This window comes from Erithacus rubecula, assembly GCF_903797595.1.
Source record: "Erithacus rubecula genome assembly, chromosome: 12".
Taxonomy (NCBI): domain Eukaryota; kingdom Metazoa; phylum Chordata; class Aves; order Passeriformes; family Muscicapidae; genus Erithacus; species Erithacus rubecula.
Genome location: NC_136664.1, coordinates 89,173 through 110,463, shown reverse-complemented (window position 1 = coordinate 110,463; position 21,291 = coordinate 89,173). Strand labels below are relative to the sequence as shown.

General features: G+C 45.9%; 2 protein-coding genes across 5 annotated transcripts; both read left to right on the top strand.

Annotated features, from left to right (window-relative positions):
- The first annotated feature begins 303 nt into the window (after positions 1–303).
- TAT (tyrosine aminotransferase) lies at positions 304–9,700 on the top strand. Its single transcript, XM_079316137.1, has 12 exons — positions 304–462; positions 2,074–2,316; positions 2,496–2,600; positions 3,183–3,250; positions 3,623–3,781; positions 3,941–4,079; positions 4,575–4,627; positions 4,967–5,119; positions 6,013–6,141; positions 6,584–6,667; positions 8,210–8,308; positions 9,035–9,700. Exons 2-12 carry the CDS (start codon positions 2,082–2,084, stop codon positions 9,176–9,178), a joined length of 1,368 nt encoding a protein of 455 aa, XP_079172263.1. The 5' UTR covers positions 304–462; positions 2,074–2,081; the 3' UTR covers positions 9,179–9,700.
- LOC306806970 (carbohydrate sulfotransferase 4-like) lies at positions 8,239–19,726 on the top strand. 4 transcript variants are annotated; one of them, XM_079316146.1, is made up of 3 exons: positions 8,239–8,308; positions 12,941–13,062; positions 18,301–19,726. In XM_079316146.1, exons 2-3 carry the CDS (start codon positions 13,022–13,024, stop codon positions 19,490–19,492), a joined length of 1,233 nt encoding a protein of 410 aa, XP_079172272.1. In that variant the 5' UTR covers positions 8,239–8,308; positions 12,941–13,021; the 3' UTR covers positions 19,493–19,726. The 4 variants fall into 4 exon arrangements, with proteins under 4 accessions (XP_079172272.1, XP_079172275.1, XP_079172273.1 ...); XM_079316147.1 differs by lacking the exon at positions 8,239–8,308 and adding an exon at positions 15,846–15,917 and having other exon boundaries at positions 12,997–14,677; XM_079316149.1 differs by lacking the exon at positions 8,239–8,308 and having other exon boundaries at positions 12,965–13,019.
- Positions 19,727–21,291: the final 1,565 nt, after the last annotated feature.

Genomic DNA, 21,291 nt, shown 5'->3' with positions numbered 1-21,291 from the left:
CTCTTAGGCCAGGACAGACTGATGGCTTCCTCAAGCTTTACAGTCCATCAGTCCACTCTCAGAGAAGTACAAGGTGCTAGTGTTGAAATACCTGGACTCTGCAGATTTGCCCCCAGCAGTGTTTGCAGACTGAGGAAAGTGGTGGCAAAGGATGGCAGCCCAGGTGCTGCAAGAAGCCGAGATGTGTACTTAGGCTGCCCCCAGAAAGAGTTAATGCACAGCCATGTTCCAGGTGTTTGAAGTGACTGCAGTTGCAAAGGGGAGGAGAGGTCATTTTTGGGTGGGGAGAGCAGCCCTCTCTGTGAGCCAATGGCTAAATGATTCAGTCTCAACGCCCAGTTTTGGGGATTATTTCATGGGCAAGAATTCACAGGACTTTCCTCTCAAGGGAATTTGTCCTGGATGAAAACTAGGGACTGGACCCCACGACTTGTTGGTGTTTCCCTGTCTGTGCTGTAGAAGGTAAAGTGCTGTGCTCAGGTGCCTTGCTTCTTTCAGGTGGGTAGTGGGGAGTTCTTCCCTGGCTGCCTACAGGGAAGGTATCTATTATGCCTGTGTCTACAGCTCCCTTTTCAGAAGAAACATTTTGCAGGGTGGTGTAAGGGCTCTGCGAGGATAGGCTGTATTTGGAGCACAACCCAGCTGTTAAATTGAGATACGTAGCTCATTTCTAGTCTCAGTTTTCTGTGCAGTTCTGCCATATACTTGTTCAGCTGACTTTCTTTTGGTGGAAACTCAGAAGGTTTCAGCAGAAAAACTGAAATCTTTCTTTGTGACCCTGATAAATCAGGATGGATTGCTATAAATGGCCTAATAAGGCACTGCTGGTAGAGTAGAGTAACTGCAGCAGCATGGGGCATCTCTAGGTGCAAACTTCACTGAACCAGTGAGAAATTTGCTCAGATACCAAATCCTGCCTGAACCAGGCAACACTACAGCCCTTCTGGCTCAGTCTCTGTGGCAAGGAAGGGGAAGCTGTGTTGTATCTGTGAGTGTGGGGCTATGAAACTACCATCAGGAAAGCACCACTGTTCACTGAATTGCTTTTCAGTGGAGCAGAGAAATAGGACAGAATAGAAAACATAAGCAGTTTGTGACAGGATTACAAGGTAGTGTGCCAGTGTCAGCAAGAATGGACTTTGTGTCTTAGGAGTTCTGCCTCTTCTCTGCCCTATCCCTAAACTGCTGCTGGAAATCCCTAAGTCATCAGCAGTTTTTAAGTTAGGCTTTTCCTGCCTAGTCTAGCTCATGTTCTGGGTATAACATGCTGGGATGTGTAAGTCACTTTCGTGTTCATTTTTTGGGTCTTGAAGGCAGCTGTTTGTCTGCTGTGCCTTGCTTGTTGCTCATTTTCAGGCTGAACTACAGGCCCTTTGCTTGGGGCAGTGCTGCCTCCTGGATTTCCCTCTTGGCCGTACCAGTCTTGCTCCATTTCCTAAGCGTTGCCTTTTGCTCTAGGTCTCTGGGCTGGGCTGTTCTCTGCTGACAGAAGCAAGTGTCTAACCCCTATCCTGCCACTGCCCAGTGCATACTGATACCATTGAAGAAGAGCTACCTTTTTGGTATCTGATATTTGATTTATAGCACTGCATATCTGTATGTAGACTGGAGGAGCATTCTGGATAGGAACACTCATAGTGGCCCAGCCAGGCTGAGGTGTGCAAGTTGATAGCTGGGGGGAGAAAGTGCGTGACCTGGTCTTTCTGTCAGTGAAATATTGAATCTGCAGTCAAGCAGTGACTACAACATTATGCTAATTCTTGTCTGCTGGCTTTAGCAGGGCTTTCCCCTCCTCAGCGTGGAGGTCCATGCTAGGCAATGGTACAGTTAACACACAGAAGTGCCTTGATCTTTCCTGATCTTTCTCACTGTATTGCTCTCTCACTTAGGCATAGGGTTTCACTACATCCTGGCACCAAATGCAGCCCTAATTACTGTTGCTGCTTCATCCATAGGCAGTAGGTAGTGTCTACAGCTTTCAGAAGTTTTACTTATGGGCTGCATCCCCCAATGGACATATTCCTTGTCTGACATTTGTTAACTAAGCCCAGGAAATTCACTTTGCACTGACAGCTCTCAGGATGGACTCGTACCTGATCCAAGTGAATGGCCATGGAGATCATGCCCCTATGCTAGATGTTCATCTCAAGAACACTGGGAACACCATATCACCAGGGAAAGTGAAGAGTCGGAAGCCAAGATGGGCTGTCAGGGCTTCTGAAATGTCAAAGAAGACTTATAATCCTGTTCGAGCCATTGTAGACAGCATGAAGGTGGAGCCCAACCCAAAGAAAACCATGATCTCCTTGTCCTTAGGTGAGCATAGTCCTGTGGCTGAAGCCTCCAGGTATTTGGATCAACTGTGTGGCTGACAGATTGCAGGGCTCTGAAGCACAAAGTTTGTGCGAACACCAAGGGGTAGGTCAGACAGCCACACAGCTCTGTGCCTGTCACAGATTAGTGAGAACTTTACTATTTTCTTAATCTTTGAAAAGGAGACCCGACGGTCTTTGGAAACCTTCCCACAAATGATGAGGTCACACGGGCTATGAAGGAGGCTTTGGACTCAGGACAGTACAATGGTTATGCTCCATCTGTTGGTAAGTTGACAAAGCTCGTCCTGTGAGAGTTGGATGAAGTCATGTGCCAGCTCCTACCCCACAGCAGGTGTATGGAGCCCACAGATACCTTTCTATTAGCAGCCTACAGCTGTCCTCACCACCAGTCACATGAACACACAAGTATGTATCCCCACATACACCTGTATACTCTTTCCTGCGTGGGCTGTTTGAGGCCCAGAGCTCCTGCTGAAGCTGTTTGCTGCCCCAGCCATTGGGGCAGACAGGGTGTCAAGAACCCAGAAGGGCTTGGGACTCTGTGTCCCTTCCATGGGTTATAGACAAGCTCCTGTCAGTTCTGTCCCTGGGACATGCTGGGGCCAGTTTGCCTCCCTGCCCAAGGTTTGTCCCTGGCCTTGCCATTGTGGCCCAGCCTTGGGGCTGCATGGTGCTTGGCCTGGGGCAGGACATCCTCTGCCACCCTGGGACATCACCAGATGGGTTTTCCCCAGCTGGGCAGGAGCTGTGAGCCTTGTACCGGTAAGAAGAGAGAAAGAGTACTGGTAACAAGAAGGAAAGAATCTGTAAAAACCTCCCTTCCATGGTGGACTCCTCTTTCCTCAGGCTACCAGTCCTGCCGGGAAGCCGTGGCTGCGTACTACACCTGCCCGGAGGCGCCGCTGACGGCCCAGGTAGGGCCCAGCCAGGGCGCTCGCACTGCGCTGCAGGCAGGGTTCTGCTCCTGCAGACCACGGGCCGTGGGGGCCCTACCCCAGCTCACCCTCCCTGCCTTGGCTGCTGAAAGCTAGACAAATCACCTTGTCCCAAGGGGGCCTCCTGCTGCTCTCATCCCTTCCCTGAGCTCTTCACCTCCACCTTCTGCAGGAGGAGGTTGTACTTTCCACCCGCTGAAGTTTCTCTGCTTTCAGTCAGGCTCTGGCACTGTCTTTTTGACTGAGAAGCTCTACCTGGCAGAGCTGAGCCTGGATGTTATGGCACTCCTGTATATTTGAAGAACTTCAGACTGGCTGTGCTTCCCATGGACCTCTCTCTGCTCTTTGCAGGATGTCATCTTAACAAGTGGCTGCAGCCAGGCCATAGAGCTTGCCTTGGCAGTGCTGGCCAACCCAGGCCAGAACATCCTGGTGCCACGGCCTGGCTTCTCCCTCTACAAGACTCTGGCATTGTCTATGGGAATAGAGGTCAAACTCTATAATCTCTTGGTAAGTGGTGGCAGGCCTGGAAGGGGCAGCCCTGACATTTCTCCTCTGAGAAATACCCTGGAAGGTGGCATGAGTAACCCTGGGTGCACTGGTATACCTGACCTTGTGTGGCAAGTCCAGTTCCTCAGCTTTTACTTCCCCTTCTCTTCACTTCACTAGCCAGAGAAGGCCTGGGAAATTGATTTGGAGCACTTGGAGTCCTTGGTGGATGAGAAAACAGCTTGCCTCATTGTGAACAACCCATCAAATCCCTGTGGCTCTGTGTTCAGCAAGAGCCACCTCCAGGAGATCCTGGCAGGTGAGCCTGCCTGTGTGTTTCTGGGGCCTAGGGCATGGTTGCAGTCTAGTGTCTGCCCCCATTGCTCGTGTTCAATCACTGCAGCACCATGGGCCAAGGCTTTGCTTCTGGCTGACTCCACTTCTGGAATGAGGGCTTGCTCAGGGTGGAGGTGCTGTCTTATCTAGGCAAGAATATGCAGAGTATGTGTCTTCCTCAAATCTTTGTGTGACTTGGACTACCTATTTCTCCCCTCTGGCTCTGCATGGGGAGTGTTCACAGGGCCCTGTGCTTGCTGAGCCCTATCCAGACAGAGAGGGCTGTGCTGCCAGTCCCCACCTATTGGAGCAGAACTAGGCTCAGTCAGGGTGGTCAGGCTCTCCAAATGAACAGTCTGTAGGAGGAAGAAAGCGACCCTTCCCTCAGAGCTCTGACAGACCCTGCAGCAAAGGGCAAGTTTGTTCCCATGCAGGTGGAGGATGCAGGTGGCCAGGCTAAATGCTCTCTCTTCCACAGTGGCATCAAGACAGTGTGTGCCCATTCTGGCTGATGAGATCTACGGAGACATGGTGAGTGTCAGTTGCAGCCCTTTGTACTCCCAGTGCTGCCCCTAATCCTTGGCCATGGCCACCAGGCCTCTAGGGGTGAGGGACAGCTCCACTCCCCTGTGCCTGGATCCATGCCTGGAGCTCCCAGTCCTTTGGTGCACAGTCCTGAGGGAACCTCTCATGTCTAACTCCCTTCCTTTTCCCGAGCTGCTTGCTTTTATATGTGTGCACTTGGCATGTTCCTACTTTGAAGCTGTGAGTTTTCACCATCGATTTCCCATCTCTTCCCTGCATCCCTTCTTGTTAAGCGTCATGCTTACACCCAGTTCTCACAGTCTCTAACACAGTCTCCGGTCATAGGTATTTGCTGACTGCAAGTATGAACCCATTGCAACTCTCAGCACCAATGTGCCAATCTTGTCCTGTGGTGGCTTGGCAAAGCGATGGCTAGTCCCTGGCTGGCGGATGGGCTGGATCCTAATTCATGACAGGAGAGACATCTTTGGTAATGAGGTGAGAACCGCTGTGTTGCTGTCATGGCAACAGACTTGCAGTCTTCAGTATGTGGATCACCAGGTCTTTAACTCATACAGGCAGGTACTGCTCTTTTGCTTTCAGGTGGGTGTCACCCAGTTGTGCTTACAGGCTTTTCTTTCATGTCTCTTCCTTACTCCATCTGCTCCCAGACATGGCCTTCTACCCACATCTACATTGTAACTCACTCAGTGTCTCTGCTGCTCGTTAATATATACCTTGTCATTTTTATGTGCTTCCAACTTCTCAAATAGCTGCAGTGTGCACTTGAAGTATTGCATGGCTTATCCCGCACGTGGAGTCCATGTGTAGTGTCTATGTGCTCTTACATGGTTTTTCTTAAAAGTAAGAACAAAGCACCTTGCAGTGCTGCCAGTACTTTATCTGGCTATTTTTCAGCTGTGTTACAAGGACAACCATCTACTGCAGTGACCTTTCCACCTAGAAGGCTCTCTGCAGAGGAAGAGGGAGAAGAGAGGACCAAATGAGTGAGCAGAAAAGCTAATGTTGATTGTCCTTACCTGGCTTTGAAACTGTGGATTGTGGGCACAAACCAAAGGGAAATGCAAAGTTGTATTTGTAACAGCTCTGGCTTTATTTGTGTTACCTATATTCCAGCCTGGTTTAAGTCAGATTGGGGAGCTCCAAAGGTTTTCTCTGTTGACATTTCAATCTGCTACAAAAGAACAGAGAATGACACTGTAAATAGTCTGTTAAGCCTGGCATAAAGTCAAACAAATATTCTTTAGTGCTCTGTATGCTCACTGAAGAGAAGGGTGTGAACAGCTGTAGGAAGACAGGAAATGAGCCTTGGAGCTGTTCCCTTCCTTTAGGGAAGCATCATCTAAGCTGCAAATATGATGTTTTCTCAGATCAGGGATGGCCTTGTACGACTGAGTCAGAGGATCCTAGGACCCTGTACAATTGTCCAAGGAGCACTGGAGCGCATCTTACACCGAACACCACCTGAGTTCTACCACAACACCCTAAGCATCCTCAAGGTAAACAGCCTGTTACACATCAAGAAAGTCTGTTCACAGATTGTTTGGAGGGAGTCCTTTCTCTCTGGTTCACAATTCTTCCTCTCCTCCCCCCCACTCAGAGGTGCAGTTTTGTGTGTGATTAGAATGACCCAACAAATCAAATGCCAGCAGGAGCCATTGTAACAGGCAGAAAAAGCCAGCTGTGATAAGTTTCAGGCAGCGTAGCTCTGCAGCTGGAGCTGCTGACCCAGAGGATGGAGTTTGGCACTGACTTGCTGAGCTCAGTTCAGTAACACCTGCTGTACTCAAGGCCATGATCTCCCATGGTGTTTGCATTTATTGTCCCTTTATTTGCCGTAGGCAAACCTGTCCATAGTCCTAGTCCAGAGTCTAGCTTCCAATCACTGAGCTGCTTCCTGGAATTTCTCCTGTTTTGAAATTTCTCCTTTTTGCTTTTCAGTCTAATGCTGACCTTTGTTATGCTGCCTTATCAGCTATCCCTGGCCTTCAGCCTGTGAGGCCTGCTGGAGCCATGTACCTGATGGTAAGTGAGGGTCACCAACACTCACACTAGGTCTGGTTGTCAGAGCTAGTCAGTGTTTCAGAATAGTACTTACCACCAGATCTCCATTACTGTGCATTTTCATATTGCCCTGTGTGGTAAATGCATCCCTTTGTCACTTTAAGAGGCCAGGGTATGCTGTTCACTGTTCACAGAGCAGAGGCCAGTACACTTAACCCACTTGCTCCTGCACAGAACTCCATGACCTGTACTTTGCAAGACAAGGCTGTTTTACCTGGTTATGAAGCCAGCTGGCAACCAGACGCCCCTATAAAACAAGGCAGATTATCATACCTCCTGTAAAAGGTGTAGCCTTCTTCATACTAGCATGCCTTTCTTCTGCCTTTGGTGTTGCCTTTTCTGCCTTTTCCCATACCTGTTTGCTTTAAAGTTATAATGTGCTGAAATCTCCTTTTTCATCTCATCAAGCTTGATTGAGACATTTATGACACTTGAACATATTTTTAGGGTTTTTTGCCTTTTATTTTGTTCCATCTCATAATGTCTCCAGTTTTTCATTCACTCTTAAAATGTGGACTCAGAACTGGACAATATGCAGTGTCTGTCTTACTCATTTCTATAGAAAAATCCTTGTCACTTGACCCTGTTTCCAAGTTTACCCTGAGCTACACAGGTCATTTTGCTTATGCTTTTTATGTAGAGGCACAGCTTTAAGGTTCTTTCACGCTTATTGTATTTCTGCAGTAGCTGACCATTAATTTCAAATTAAATAATGTGTTTATTTTTGTTTTCTACTAGCTCTTTCAGAACTTCTGTAAGCAAACTATCTCTCAAATTATCTGTTTAATAATATTTTCATGAGATGTTTAAAATCTTAAAAAGGTCAGTCTGGATGGAACCCTGAACAAGCTGATCTTGTGGATGGTAGCCCTTCCCATAGTGGAGGCATTGGAACTAAATGAGCTTTAAGGTTCCTTCTAATCAAAATCATTCTAGGATTCGAGAAACAAAAGGCAAGAATAGCACTGTCTTTATGTGAGAGATGAACAGCTGCCTTCTTTCCAAATACAAAAAATAAATATTTATTGAAGACTACCATTTTTGTGTCATTTGACCAATTATTTTGTTCTACAAGGATTTATTTTGTTCATGACATTCTAGACATTACTATGTTTATTTTTACTTTAAACCATAGCATTAATTTTTTTCTTGCATGACAGGACTATTAATGTGTATTGAGTTCTCTACCAAGCTCTGTCTCAATGTTTTATTTATTCTTTTTCACTTCTAATTGGTTACTGTGGTTTTTCTATCAGGTGTTTTTTTTTACTGAAGCAGCATTTAACTGAAATTCCATCTTTAGCTAGTTAATGAAGGCTTTTTCAGAAGCCCATTTTTCATTTATATGTTTCTGTCTTGCATCCCAGGCAGCCCAAATCATGAGTGAAAACTGAAGACAGATAGTTGCACTTGACTGGGAAGTCACTGAGCCTTGTGTGTAAAGAAGGCCACTGTAGATAGTTTTGGTGCCCTTGATTGCCATGTTACATCTGTGTGCTGCAGGTGGAGATTGAGATGGAGCATTTTCCGGAGTTTGAAAATGACGTGGAGTTCACCGAGCGACTCATCTCGGAGCAGTCCGTGTTCTGCCTGCCAGCCACGGTGAGTCTAACACTGGGAGCTGCAAGACCAAAGCATGGTGGGAGAAGCTGGAGGGGTTTGCACCCCTGAGCTCTGACAACAGGCTGGGAGTTGTGCCTGCAAGTGTCCATGTATATAACAGTGTATAGGAGCTGGCTGTCAGCTCCCTGTGCTGTGTGTCTCTGGCTCACTAACAGCCCCCAGTCAGGCTGCTGGGATATTCCCAGCTCCAGGCTTGCCCAATATTTCTAAAGCTGGCAGAGCTGTATCCCTGAACTCCATATACTCCCACACTTCCTTGCTGAAGGTGCTCCCTCAGAGGAGTGCTATGGGTAACATAGGTGGCTATGTTCCTTTCCTCAGTCTGTTTCCAGGTCTTCACCCCTGCAGACATAGGGAAGGCTGACAATTTCTTTGCCTTGCATTCAGTTCCAGCACTGGATATGGACAGGGCCTTAAATACTTTCCAGCCCTCTCCTTTGCTAGCTCCTTTCAGCTCATTCCCTGCACAGTCTGGTCTGCACAGTTCACACAAAGTCATCTGGCTTGTGCCACTCACAGTACCATGTCTACACAGATGGAGATGGGAGATTTGCTTAGAACAGGAAAAACAGTCTAAGGGAGCAAGAACCAAGCCCTGCTGTTCCACATTGACCATATGCATGATGCAGCTCATGGTGCCAAGACAGGGCTCTAAACCTGGCACTATCCCAGGTAATCTGCCAGCTTCATCTTTTCTCATTTCAGTGCTTTGAGTACCCAAACTTCTTCCGCGTAGTGATCACCGTGCCTGAGGAGATGATCTTGGAGGCCTGCAGTCGCATTCAGGAGTTCTGTGAGATGCACTACCAGGGTGCTGAGGGGGCCCAGGATCTGGAGTGTGACAAGTAGCTACAGCTGGCCCCCTGCCTCTGTCAGGCTAGACCTTGTATGAGGCAGCAGCTGGGCAGGCAAGGCTGCTTCCAGCTAGCCCCACCCTGCCTGTAAGCAGTCATTGTCCTACTGCTTCACTTTTTGTGCTCCACAGACTCCTCAGCATTATGGAAGGAAGACAACACTTCTCTCTCCTCCTCCACTAGAGCTTGCACATCCTCTTGCTTCCCGTGTCTCTGTAGACTCAGCATCTGTGCCCTGCCTTGGTCTGTGCTGCCTGTGAACCAGCTGCAGGCAGGGGCAGAAGGTTGTTCCTGAGTTGGGCCCTGTGGCAAAAGCCCTGTTGGTCTGTGGCTCCTGTGCTGGCCACACTTCCCCTTGGGGACAGGAGAAGGCTGCTGTCTTGGAGGATAAGAGAAAAGTACCCACATCTCACCTATGTTACCTTAGGAGGCCAGAGCTCTTTATACTGAACCCTTTGTGTGATAAAGGGAGTAAGTTATTGTAACTTTTTTTATTAATAAAAATTCTGACATGGCAGTCCTGCACTGTCCTCCTGTTGTGCTAGATTAGACTTGGTCACTGTGTGAGTCACCTTTGCGCCCCCATGGTATTGCAGTGCCCCAGGTGTGTCCCTGCCTGCCCAGGGCCATCCTGTCTGTCTGCAGGAATATAGTGAGAGTGATTCAGACCCCCTAAGCAGCCCACCAGCCCTGAGAGCAGGATGGGCCCTGCAAGCTCAACAGAGACTGGAGCCAGCCCCTCCTGCCCCGGTGATGTTGGCAGCTTGCCGAGGCAGCCTGGCCACTCCCCACAGAACCATCCTGTCTGCACCTTCTCCTTGGCCCTCACAGCCTCCCCTGCTGGGGCCTCCAGCAGGGCAGTGGGTGCTGTGCTTGCTGCTGCAGGGAGGCAACTGTCCCCAGGGCTAGAGCCAGCCATGCCTAAGCAATCCAGGCCTGGCATGCCTTTCCTGCTGTAGTGTGAATCACGGGGTGGCACCCTATGGCTTGCACTGAGTGGGGTGTTTGTGACCCCAGTGCTACCAGGGTTACTGATAGCTGAATATGTCAGCTCCATAAAGTAATAAGGAACTTGTGGCCTGTTGTCTATTTATTCAGTGGAAAAGGGAGGAGGTGATAGTGCCCATGCAACAGGTGTTCTGCTGAGATGCACAGGAGCCATTTCTGGGTCTGTCAGAGGGGCAACTTGTGGAGTACCTCACGTGCCACCTTCAGCTCTGTTCACCTGTCCTCCCACAGAGTTGGGATCCACAGGTCAACCCTGCCTCCCAAATGACAGGAAAAGTGAGCGAGCTCTGGATTACACACTGAAAGTCCTGCCAGGTTCTATAACTGTCTAATTGTCTACCCTTACCTTGCCCAGTACAAAATATGGGTGCCAGTACTCCATTAGAGGGGAGGGCTAAAGGAGAAAGCAGCGTGTGAAAAGGTCTTTGACACCTCAGCTGAGTATCCATGCTACATCTTTCCCTTTTGAAGAAAGCAATCCTGGAGCAAAAAGAGAGGGAAGCTGGGGCTGTGAGTGAATCATATGCACCTTCAGAGATTTCATGCCACTAGACCTTCAAATAGAGCTGAATAACCAGAGCTGCTTAAGAAAAAACACTGACTAGTAACAAGTAGGGTGGTGTGTGAAAGGTGTGTTCGACCAGGAGGCCTTTACAGCATGATGTTGCTGATTGCTATACCATCTTGAACCTACTACAGCTTTCAGGTACTACCTGCTTCTTTCAATTCTTCTCTATGTACATTAGGTTCTGTGGCTTTAATCCTCATCACTAATAAACAGATCCCGGTTTTAGAGAAAGCTGATCCTTTGAGATTGCTCTTCCTTCAGGAACCCCTTTTCTTTCAGAGTCTCCTCAGAGATGTCTGTTAACATGCAAATATTCTGCAATAATTAACACAGTCCTGTTTCTTTTTGACCCAGCAGCATTTAAATGGGAAGGCTGGGAGAGCCAGAGACATAGGCATATATATACACCTCATAAATCTCAGGATATTTACATTTCTCAAGGCCACATCCTCCATTGTCATCTTTTGTAAACATATGACTGCCTTTTGACCACACCTAGGTTTTCCCTGATGCAATAGCAAGCTAGCATTAAACCACAAATGTGCTGGTATCATTTTTCAGGTATAAAATTCACAGATGCTTTGCGTCATAGTGTGGGTGTAGGTTAGAGCACCATGCCAGCCATACAAACTAGCCTAACTTGGAGTTTGGAGGTACTCTGTGCCAGAGAAAACCCCTTCAGCATTGAGATCAAGGAAGAAGTCAAGACACAGGTCTGAATCTGCTCTTTGGGATTTGGGATTTGGATTTTGTCAACCAGAGTGCGAGTGTAGAGGAGCTCTGCAGAAGGAAGGCTTAGCATGGTCAAAGTCATGCTATAGACAGGACAGGCACACAAGACACATCCTCAGCAGGGTTCCAGTAGCTTGAAGGCACCTACCAAGGTAGCTAAGCTTAACAAGTGGTCAGAACAAGGCTGAGGTTGTATGTTCTACATACACTAGCCTTCAGCCTCAGTTCCCAGTACTGGGAGAGCCTCTTGAGAGGCAGAAGCACTGCCTCATGGTTTGGCTGTCTGGCATGGGCTTCATGTGCTGGGAGCCCAGATCTATACCAGCCCTTTTCTTTGTCATATATTGTCTTTGTTTTCCTTATTTGTCTTGGGTCAGTGTTCCCTGAAGCTTTGCCAAAGCAAAGAGGTGTTGTCAATAAGTCTGAATTGCTTATTTCCTGGATACCTGACAGAAGTATTTGGTGCTAGCGTAGGGTCTTCGACACTCCAGTGCATGGGCTACGCATGCTTCAGGTCTGCTTGTTGCTGTTGTTTCTCTTAACTCTAAACTAGCTATTCTGCTCCAACTTCAGTTCCTGTGCTGATTTCAGGTTTTAGACTGCCTATGTACATAAAGAAGGCAGAAGGTGACCAGTGAAATTAATTTAAAAGTTGAATAAATACTTTTTTTTCTTACTATTTTCCCCATTTTTGTAATGTGTTGGTAAAGTATTATGTGACCTCTTTCTTTCTCTTGTGTTTTTTCATTTTCCTGTTCCCCCACCACTTGATAATCTCTCTGCTTTGAAAGGAAAACATTCACCAATGCATAGTTACAGTATTGACTCTTACAATATCTCCCCAGCATCACACCTTTGAGATGCAGAAAATGTGAATTATCCCATCACATATCCGAAAGTGATAGAGACTTTGACAGCATGATTACCATGAGCTGCTTCAGATATCAGCCTCGTATGAGTGGTGTTCCTCAGGGCATATAAGAGCAGATATGAAAAACTTGTATAGCTTGAAGACTTGCAAATAGGGGGAAATTACTCATTGTGTCTCTTGATTTTTAAAAAATGTGATTATACCAAAGTACAGTTTTTATATGTAGATTCACAGCAGAGCAAAGTAGTTCTCACAATAGGCAGCTAACGTACCCATATTGCCAGGAAATACTGTTGATGCCAAAAGTATCTTAAGTTCAAAACAAGACTGGAAAACTGAATAAAAAATGCCTAGGTGCTGTAAAATGCAAAGACAAGCTTGATCTGAACTGATTTTGGACTGGCTCTGTGTTTACTCATAGACACACTCTCCACTCTTGTCACAGCCAACGGAAAGAAACGAGAGTTTTCATGGCATCACTCAGTAGCTTATTTTGGACATCTGCATTCAGAGAGGTGGATCATGTACTCCAGATCCATGGCTTCAGGGAGGAAATGTTTTTCTTGTTCTCTCTCTAGGTATCTCCTCTAGATGATGGCAGAAGACAGGACATGGGGTTAGTCAAACCTTACAGCTGATCAGGTTTCACTGCCATAGGTATGCCTAGTTCTCTCATCAACTATCAAAAACATGCTCTCAGGTAAGGAGGCATCTCCAGTGTAGGCACTGTGGAGTTAAACTCTAGTCTATACCATTGGCATTACTCCTCAGCTTACTTCTGTTGCTGCTGCACTGGGTTAGGCGTGATCTGTTTATGCATGCTTGGGAGCACAGTACATATTGCTTACTTCTTCGGGGTGTAAGAAATACAAAGTGTGATTGCATGGGCAATTCACAGAGCTCACTAGTCTCTGAGTCCACTGAGGGAAGGCAGAAAATAGAAATGTGTCATTCCCTGAACACACTGCTACAGGCCTGTGTCTTTCCTGTGCTGAGGACCTCAGAGCTGGATGGGTATTCCTGGTGGGGTCTTGCCAGAGCAGAGTAGAGGGGAAGAATCTCCTCCTTCATTCTGCTGCCCACATTGCAGGTGACATAAACAAAGGTTTTCTGACACCTAGTGACATACAAGCAAATCCTGTGTGTGAGTGCAGGGCATGGGAATACATAGCAGAAATCCAGGTTGCACTGAACATTGTGTGATCCTCCACAGGGCCCTACTTGGACCACTGCCAACTTCTCACCTTGTTTCCCAGCCCAGGGTTACCAGGGCTTGACCATCTGTGTTTGCAGTGCAACAAGTGAAAGGGAACGTGACCTGCCCCATTCAGATTGTCCCTCCTGCTGGAAGCACCAGCCTTGCCCAGATTTTTTCTTTTGTCGTCTCCTATACTCCACTTGCCCTGACAGCAGCAGTGAGGTCCTTGGGAAGACAAAGAGGGCACAATTAAGAGGTCTATATTGCTTCAGACTGTGTGACAGAATCTATGAGATCTGGAACAGGAATGACTCAAAACAATTGTCTCTGTGTGAAAGTATTTCTCTTGAGCCCACTGCTTCCCTGTTTCACTACCTTACCTGGCACAGTCCCATTGCAGCTCCAGCACCCTTGTGAATCATTAACAAGGCAAGTTCAGCTGCTCCTTTCACAGCTTGTCCTTTCACACAGTTTTCTTTCTCAGCCCCCAAATGTTTAATTCAAACAAGGTGTAGAGAGAGAAGAGTCAAAAAGATTTTATGCAAATCTGCATCTGATGACAACATGACAAGCAGCGAGAGCAATAGTAGGAAAGTATGCCCTATCTCTGCACTCATGGTGGGCAAGCTGGTCTTCTTTGCAACTTGTTTGTCCTTTGCTCTGATACTCTACAGACAACCCTGTTCCTGCTCTTACAGGCAGCAGTCTTTTTTGGGGCTTGAAAGAGCAGTTAAAAGTATCTCTCAGTCTCTTTCATTAACTTTCAGGCCTTTTCCTTTACTAGCAGCACCTGGTCATTCACAACCCTGCAAGAAACTGCCATTTCTGTACTTTTTGCTTAGTGCAGGGTGGAGTTTTCTAGTTCCAGTCTGGTCAAAGTAGGCGGGCAGTGTAGAGCAGTCACTCTTAGAGCTGGGATGTACACAAAGAGGACAGAAAGGGCAGGCACAGGTGCAGGTAGGAGCTAAATACACGTGTGTATGAGACCTCAGCATGAAGGCAGAGCGCCTGCAGGTGAACGCGCGGCCGTTTGCACGACTGCCTGGAGACACTGAACGTGTGTGAGGGCAGCTCTGCTCGAAGCAGGTCTGGTGGTGCTTCAAGAGGACCTGTTAAGGTGAGATTTTCAATCATTTCTTGGTATCTAGCATGGATGCTCTTCATGCCAGCAAACTGTGAAAATTTTCTGCAGACAGGAGCTATGGGTCTGGCTTAGAGGGTAGTTCCTGCTTCTCCAGATAGTCTTCTCAGTGCCCCTGCTCAGCTTTTGCCACTAGTGACAGTCATGCCAGCTGCTTACCTATGAATGGGCAGGTGACTTCTAATTCTGCAGAAACTGGCCAGGCCAAATGGAAGCAGCATTTGAAAAAATCTATGAGCAATCATCAGTGCCACCAAAGACCTGTGACTGGAGCTTCTGTGGTGCCAAATCCTCTTTGCTATGCTGCTGCCATTACAGCAATGGGGAACCTGTAAATGTCTGGAGAACTCCCCCAGACTGGCAGTGCACTGAACTTTAGTTTTCATAGCACAAGGTGGTTTTGGGCTGTAACTGTCTCATGCCTGCCAGAGACATGTACATGCCCAATAAACTTGCAATCTAGGGATATGGTGCCCAGTGCTGAATGTTTCATGGGTACATTTCCCTTGGGCTGCTTGCTGCTTTCTGTAGTGTTTGCTCTGCCAGGATCAAGCTTTTCCAAGGCTCCTGTGTGTTTCTGGAAATACCTAAGACACTGCTTATTTTTTTTTTCGAAACAAGCTGCTCAGGCATTATTTTCATACCTTTGCTGTGAGAGACACTAGCTAACATATTGACAGTGGATTGTCAAAAAATACATATTGTATTTTTTGATAGTTTCTGTATTGTATCCTTTGTGCCCTGAGATTCTTCCAGTTCTTTCTGCTCTCAGCCAAATCTTGGCTCATCTCTGTAGGCACACAGTAATAGTGTGCTTTTCTTGTTCTGCAGATGAGATTGTCTCAATCATTCTAGGCTGATCTTTAGTTGGCAGATACTTGAGGGTTTCATATTTTCATTTTTGCAACATGAAATTAACTCAGTTACTGCTGACAGTGGATGTTTGCTGTAGAGAAAATGTGGTTAAGCTTAAGACCTTTAGAAACATCCCGTCTCCCATGATTGAGAAGTAGAGTGGTGAGAAATAAGGTTATATAATTAGTATTTCTCTCATATTAGGGAATGTATGATAGTATGATGTTGCTCTTTCATTCCCCTTCATCAGGCACAAATTCATTTCAGTCCTTCACTCTCTGTGGAACAGACTTGTGACAGCAACAATTATCGCTATTTCTATTATGAGTGAAGAAGCTGTTGCAATGTGGTCTCACATGAGGTAATTTCTGTCAAAACTAGTCACTCTCTGAAATGTCTAAAACATCCAGCTATCCCACCCTGATTTCATTAAAGATAAAAATATACTCTTGTTTCCTGAAAAAAAACCCCCTGATTTCATTCTCAAACTCGGGATTCACATGTAGGTTTCCAAAAAAACAACTATTTCTGTCGTTTTAAATCTGCCTGGGTGTCTACCTTCATGCCATTGTTCATATCTGCTCAACAGAGTTTTTTCTCAATCAATAGTTTCTGGTTTTATTCCAGGAACTCTGTCAGGAGTTAGAATAACAATATTAATGGTGCCAGACGGAAGTGATAGCATCAAAGTTCATTTGGAAGTCAGGACTTTTGGTAAACACTGCTTGTATTCATTTGAAAGGAAGAAGATGATATATCACTTATTTTTACAACAGTCGTTGTTTGCAGCTCTTCCTAGGGTTGGTCCACACAGCAGCATGATTCAGCTCCTTGTCAGACATGAACACCACAGGCCATTTGTGTAACCAAAGAAATTCAGAGAGCTTCTTGTCCAGGAGACAAGAATTATGTGGTCCCTCACTAAATGCACAGCCCCATCCTTGCAAGTAAAATTTATATTGTGGTAGCACCTATTGGCAACAATCAAACTTACCCATTGGGCTGGTATTTTCTTTACTCTGAGAAATTATAATTGCTGCCTTATAAACCCTAAGCTCGACGCAAATGCACAGCAAGTAACTTAGACAGACAAACTAATTTATGCATGTATGTTGGAGGCTCAGACTACTACTGTTCCTCATTGGTTAGCCATAGTGACTGTACATGAAAATCTAAAACATCAGTACTAGAGGAACTGAAATCATGGAGGAGGCACCCCCATGCACACGAGTCTGAAAGCTTTGCTGCAGAGGAAAATTGAGGCAGGGCATAAGGAGGACGTCAGGGAAACTTTGGGAACATTCACAATTACTGTGGACCCAGATGACATGATAAGATGTAGCAGGGAAGCAGTGTCTACATGGCACCTGGTTGAGTCATTTTATACTTCTGCTGCTTGAGTAGAACTAGGAACCAGAAAAGTGTTTTCAATTTTAGTTCACCTTGGAAAATATAAAGCATCTGCACTAGCAAGAGAGGCCTGCCTCCACTGTGGCACAGCTGAACTGCCAACGTGGCAGATGGTGATGGGGAGTACTCCATTCATTCTGCCTAGGCTTCAGTGCTGCCCAAGGAGCCTGTCCCCAGGGGTGGCCCATGCTGCAGACACCCAACCTGCATTTGAGGCACAGTCAGGAGAGTGCACAGGAGTAATTGACAAAGAGTGCTTTAATGTACTTCGAAAAAATTTAATGAATTCTTTCTGCCTCAGATCCCATCTTCAGTGGTGTACTTCCTGCAGATTCCTCTGCCAGCTGGTATTGAGGCTATGAATTCTTCCTGTGGCATTTTCATGCCATGTCCCCAGTGACATGAAAATTATTAGACCTTTTCCAATAATTCAGTTATCCTCCAAAAGGGAAGAGAGGTTTAGTGTATGGAACAAGGAGCCAGCTTTGGGCAGACCTTTGAGCTCAACTAGCACATTCTGTTGCACGCCTTCTCATAAAAGACCTATAGGATAAGTGGGATTGGAGGTAGGGATAGTAGGTGACAGTCAGGAGTTAGACTAAGAAGGGGCTTAGTAGGGCAGGCAAGCAGTTAAGTCTGCCTACACAAAGATGGGTCCTTCTAGCAAAATTGCCTACAAAGCTCTGTCTGTGGAGGAGATACTGCTCTTGAATTTATTACAGTGCCAAGCCTCTTCCTTTGGTGCGTGAAGTTTTGCCTGTGGTGACAATAAATATTTCCTGAAATTTCAAAAGGAGTATAATCAAAACAAAAGGAAACCTACATTGTATGTTTACAGCGTTTTGGCATAAAAATAATTTTAAATATTGGTCAGAGTAGGTGTTCAAAAGTAAAATCTGGAACTGTTGAATTATCCACAAAAAGCAAGGCTTTGCATCTTTCCTTCATAAAAATCGCCAGGATTGTTTGCAGGAATTATGTACATGAAGTACACATTTGTCTGTACTGATTTACTTCAGTGCACTCAACTAGCTCTTAAACTCTGATAAAAGTGCAGATAAGCTTTTCAGTATCTTCTAAGACTATACTAGAACAGCTTACTCACAAACTGATTTTGCTGCAGAAAACCCTCAGCCCTGCAATATTTACGTCCTTTGCAAAAACACCTTGTGCAATGGTGGTCACAGTGTACAGTACTACACCCGTTGTCACAGTACTACACTAGTAGTGTGGCAGCTTTCCAAAACCCTGTGCCTGCAGAGAGCTGCACAGGAGCCTGATGCACCACATCCTGCCTTTTTTATCATCTTGTGATGCTGAACTTGTCTCTGCAGGTTTCTTGCAATCATGGTGAAGTCTAGAAGAGTACAGGTGCTCCTGATTCTGGTAGTTCTGTCCTTCCTTCTGATCCACTTCCTACCCTGCAGCAACAACGCCCACATGGAAGAAAAACCTTCTCCTGTCCACATCCTCATTCTCTCCTCCTGGCGGTCAGGATCCTCCTTCACAGGACAAATCTTCAGCCAGCACCCCAGCGTTTTTTACCTGATGGAGCCTGCATGGCATGTTTGGGTTAAGATGTACCAGAACAGTGCCAAAGTCTTACACATGGCAGTGCGGGACTTAGTCAGGTCGGTCTTTCTGTGTGACATGTCTGTGTTTGATGCTTACATGTCTAGCCAGAAAAAAAAGTCTGATTTATTTCAGTGGGAGACAAGTCGAGCCCTGTGCTCCCCACCTGCCTGTGACTCGTTCAGTCGCAGTGACATAATCACTGCAGGCAACTGCAAAACTATCTGTGGCAAGTACCCATTCAGCAAGGTGGAGGAAGCTTGTAAAACCTATAGTCATGTTGCCATCAAGGAAGTTCGGTTCTTTGACCTGAAAGTTCTCTATCCCCTTCTCACTGATCCATCCCTGAACCTCAAAATAATTCACTTGGTACGTGATCCTCGGGCTGTGTTCAGGTCCCGAGAGAATACAATGGCAGACCTGAAACGTGACAGTAACATCGTTGTGGGGTCTCAGAAGACAAAGGGAGAAATGGGGCCCTACAACACAATGCAAGTAATCTGCAAAAGCCACGTTGAGATCTACAAGGCAGGAAGTCAGGCCGCTCCAAGCTTCCTGAAAGATCGGTATCTGCTGGTTCGCTATGAAGACATTGTCAGAGACCCACTAGCAAGGGCTGCTCAGATGTACAGGTTTGCAGAACTCCATTTCACACCAGAGCTTCAGAAGTGGGTCCACAACATCACCCATGGGAAGGGTCATGGAGCACAGGCCTTTGGTATTGGGTCAAGAGATGCACTGAGAGTATCCCAGGCCTGGAGAAAGACACTTCCCTTCCAGAAAATAGAGAAAGTGCAAAATGTGTGCAAAGACGCAATGGATTTGCTGGGCTATCGGCTTGTTCAGTCTGAAGTAGAGCAGAAAAATATGTCTCTGGATCTTTTGTTTGCCCAGAAGTCCTCTGAGCATCAAATTTTGAAGGCAGAAAAGCTGGTCTCTACACTTACTCTCTGAAGGCTGAAGAATGCTGAACTATTCACTAGAGCAAAAGAGGAGAGAAGTGCAGGCATAGAAGTGTAGGACTGTGTGCATGGATGCGCATGGATGCAAGGACAAGTGGCACAAGAACCCTGACTACGTTCAGGAGAGCTCTCAGCAGCACAGGGTCACTCTCCACGACCCTGGAGATTCAGCCACAATGGAGGCTAAAGTAATGCAAGTTTGTTTTCCAAATTAATTGTTTAGGTTGGACCAGGGAAACCACACAGAGCAATTGCACTTCAAAGAAGATGAAATATAAAAGGAAGTTGAATGAGGAAAACATTACTTGACATGCTGCCATGCAGGATATGTAGTACCAGAAAAGATGCAAGGATGACCGGACATTTGGTTTCTGGAAAGATGTTGGGTTTGGGGCTTTTTTTTTTAAAGGTTTGCATGTCGAGTTTTCGTTTTGCTCTACTTGTGTGCCTGAGTATCCAGCCTTGGTGGCAAAAGTTGGGGAAATGTTTGTGTTCACTTACTGTATAGTGGGAAAATGGAATAAACCAGCTATTACTGAAAATAAAAATTCCTGGGCTTTTATGTAGGAAACCATTTCTGGGATTATGTGAATCCATTTATTTTTTAGCTGAAATAATTCTGACTTCTACCTTTCAAACCCAAGAACAGTTGTTTTCCTGGGAATTCCCACAGTCCACATGGGTGGCAGAAGAATTCACACTAAGGAAAGCAAATACAAAATACCCAAATTCTAGATGATAGTTTGCAGACCCAGAATTTCTGGCTATAGAATTGTCTTTAACTCAAAATTATTGTATGTGCATTGCCACTTTGCTCACTTTTCCAGGTATACAAATATTGCTGTTCCAGGCAATACTACAAAGAAACTTCTTTGAGCTACAAAAACAATCTTCCTGACCTTTTGTGACAGTACAGAAACCTGATACGAATACAGAAAACCAAACTGACTTCAGCATGTTGAAAGGAGCATAACTGTTGTAGGCAAGACAAAGCATAGAAAATGAGGATTTTTATCATGGAAAAAGATAGAACCAGAAGTAGAACCATATGATATGGTGTCATCTCTGGATCCTCCAGGTTTTAACCTGGTAAAGGAGACCTAGACCTGCAAGGAAACGTGCAAGCACAAGCAAGTGAATCTGTGGACAAGCAGTACCTTTCAGGAGTTCATAACAGATGAAAGAGAGCAACCTTGAGTAAGCTGTGGTCTTTGTGTCTTAGTTCCTACACCTATGGAGTGCACCAAGCACACATGGAATGATTCTCAGAGTTAGTGTGTCCTTATGGCTCTACAAAGACAAAAACATGGTATTTGAACTCAGAAGTTTGCACTGCACCTCAGACTAACTGCCCCAATAAGACAAACTCACTCTTAAAGTAATTGTCACTTAGAATTATAGAAAGATAGAGTAAATCTTACAATTTCATATTGCAGCTATTTAATGTGTTCTACCTCTTACTTTGAATTCTAGAGCAGTTTTGCTAAACAAGACCATTGCAACACTATGGTGCCGCTGAGATGTGTACACAGCCCAAGCTAGAACAGACGTTTTCAGCTGGGAGAGGTGTGCTGTTCATTAACCTGGTCATCAGCAATCTTGGATAGCAAACCAAGCTGGTAGCATTTCTAATTTTTTAAAAAATAAACTATTACTTTATTTGCTATGTTGTCTTGCACTCTCTTATTAAGTGCTTGTCTGGCTTCCACACGAATCTCAAATAACTGTTCAAAGTCTGAATAGCATGACTATGTCAAATAATTCTCACTTTTTCAGTCCAGTGAAACACTG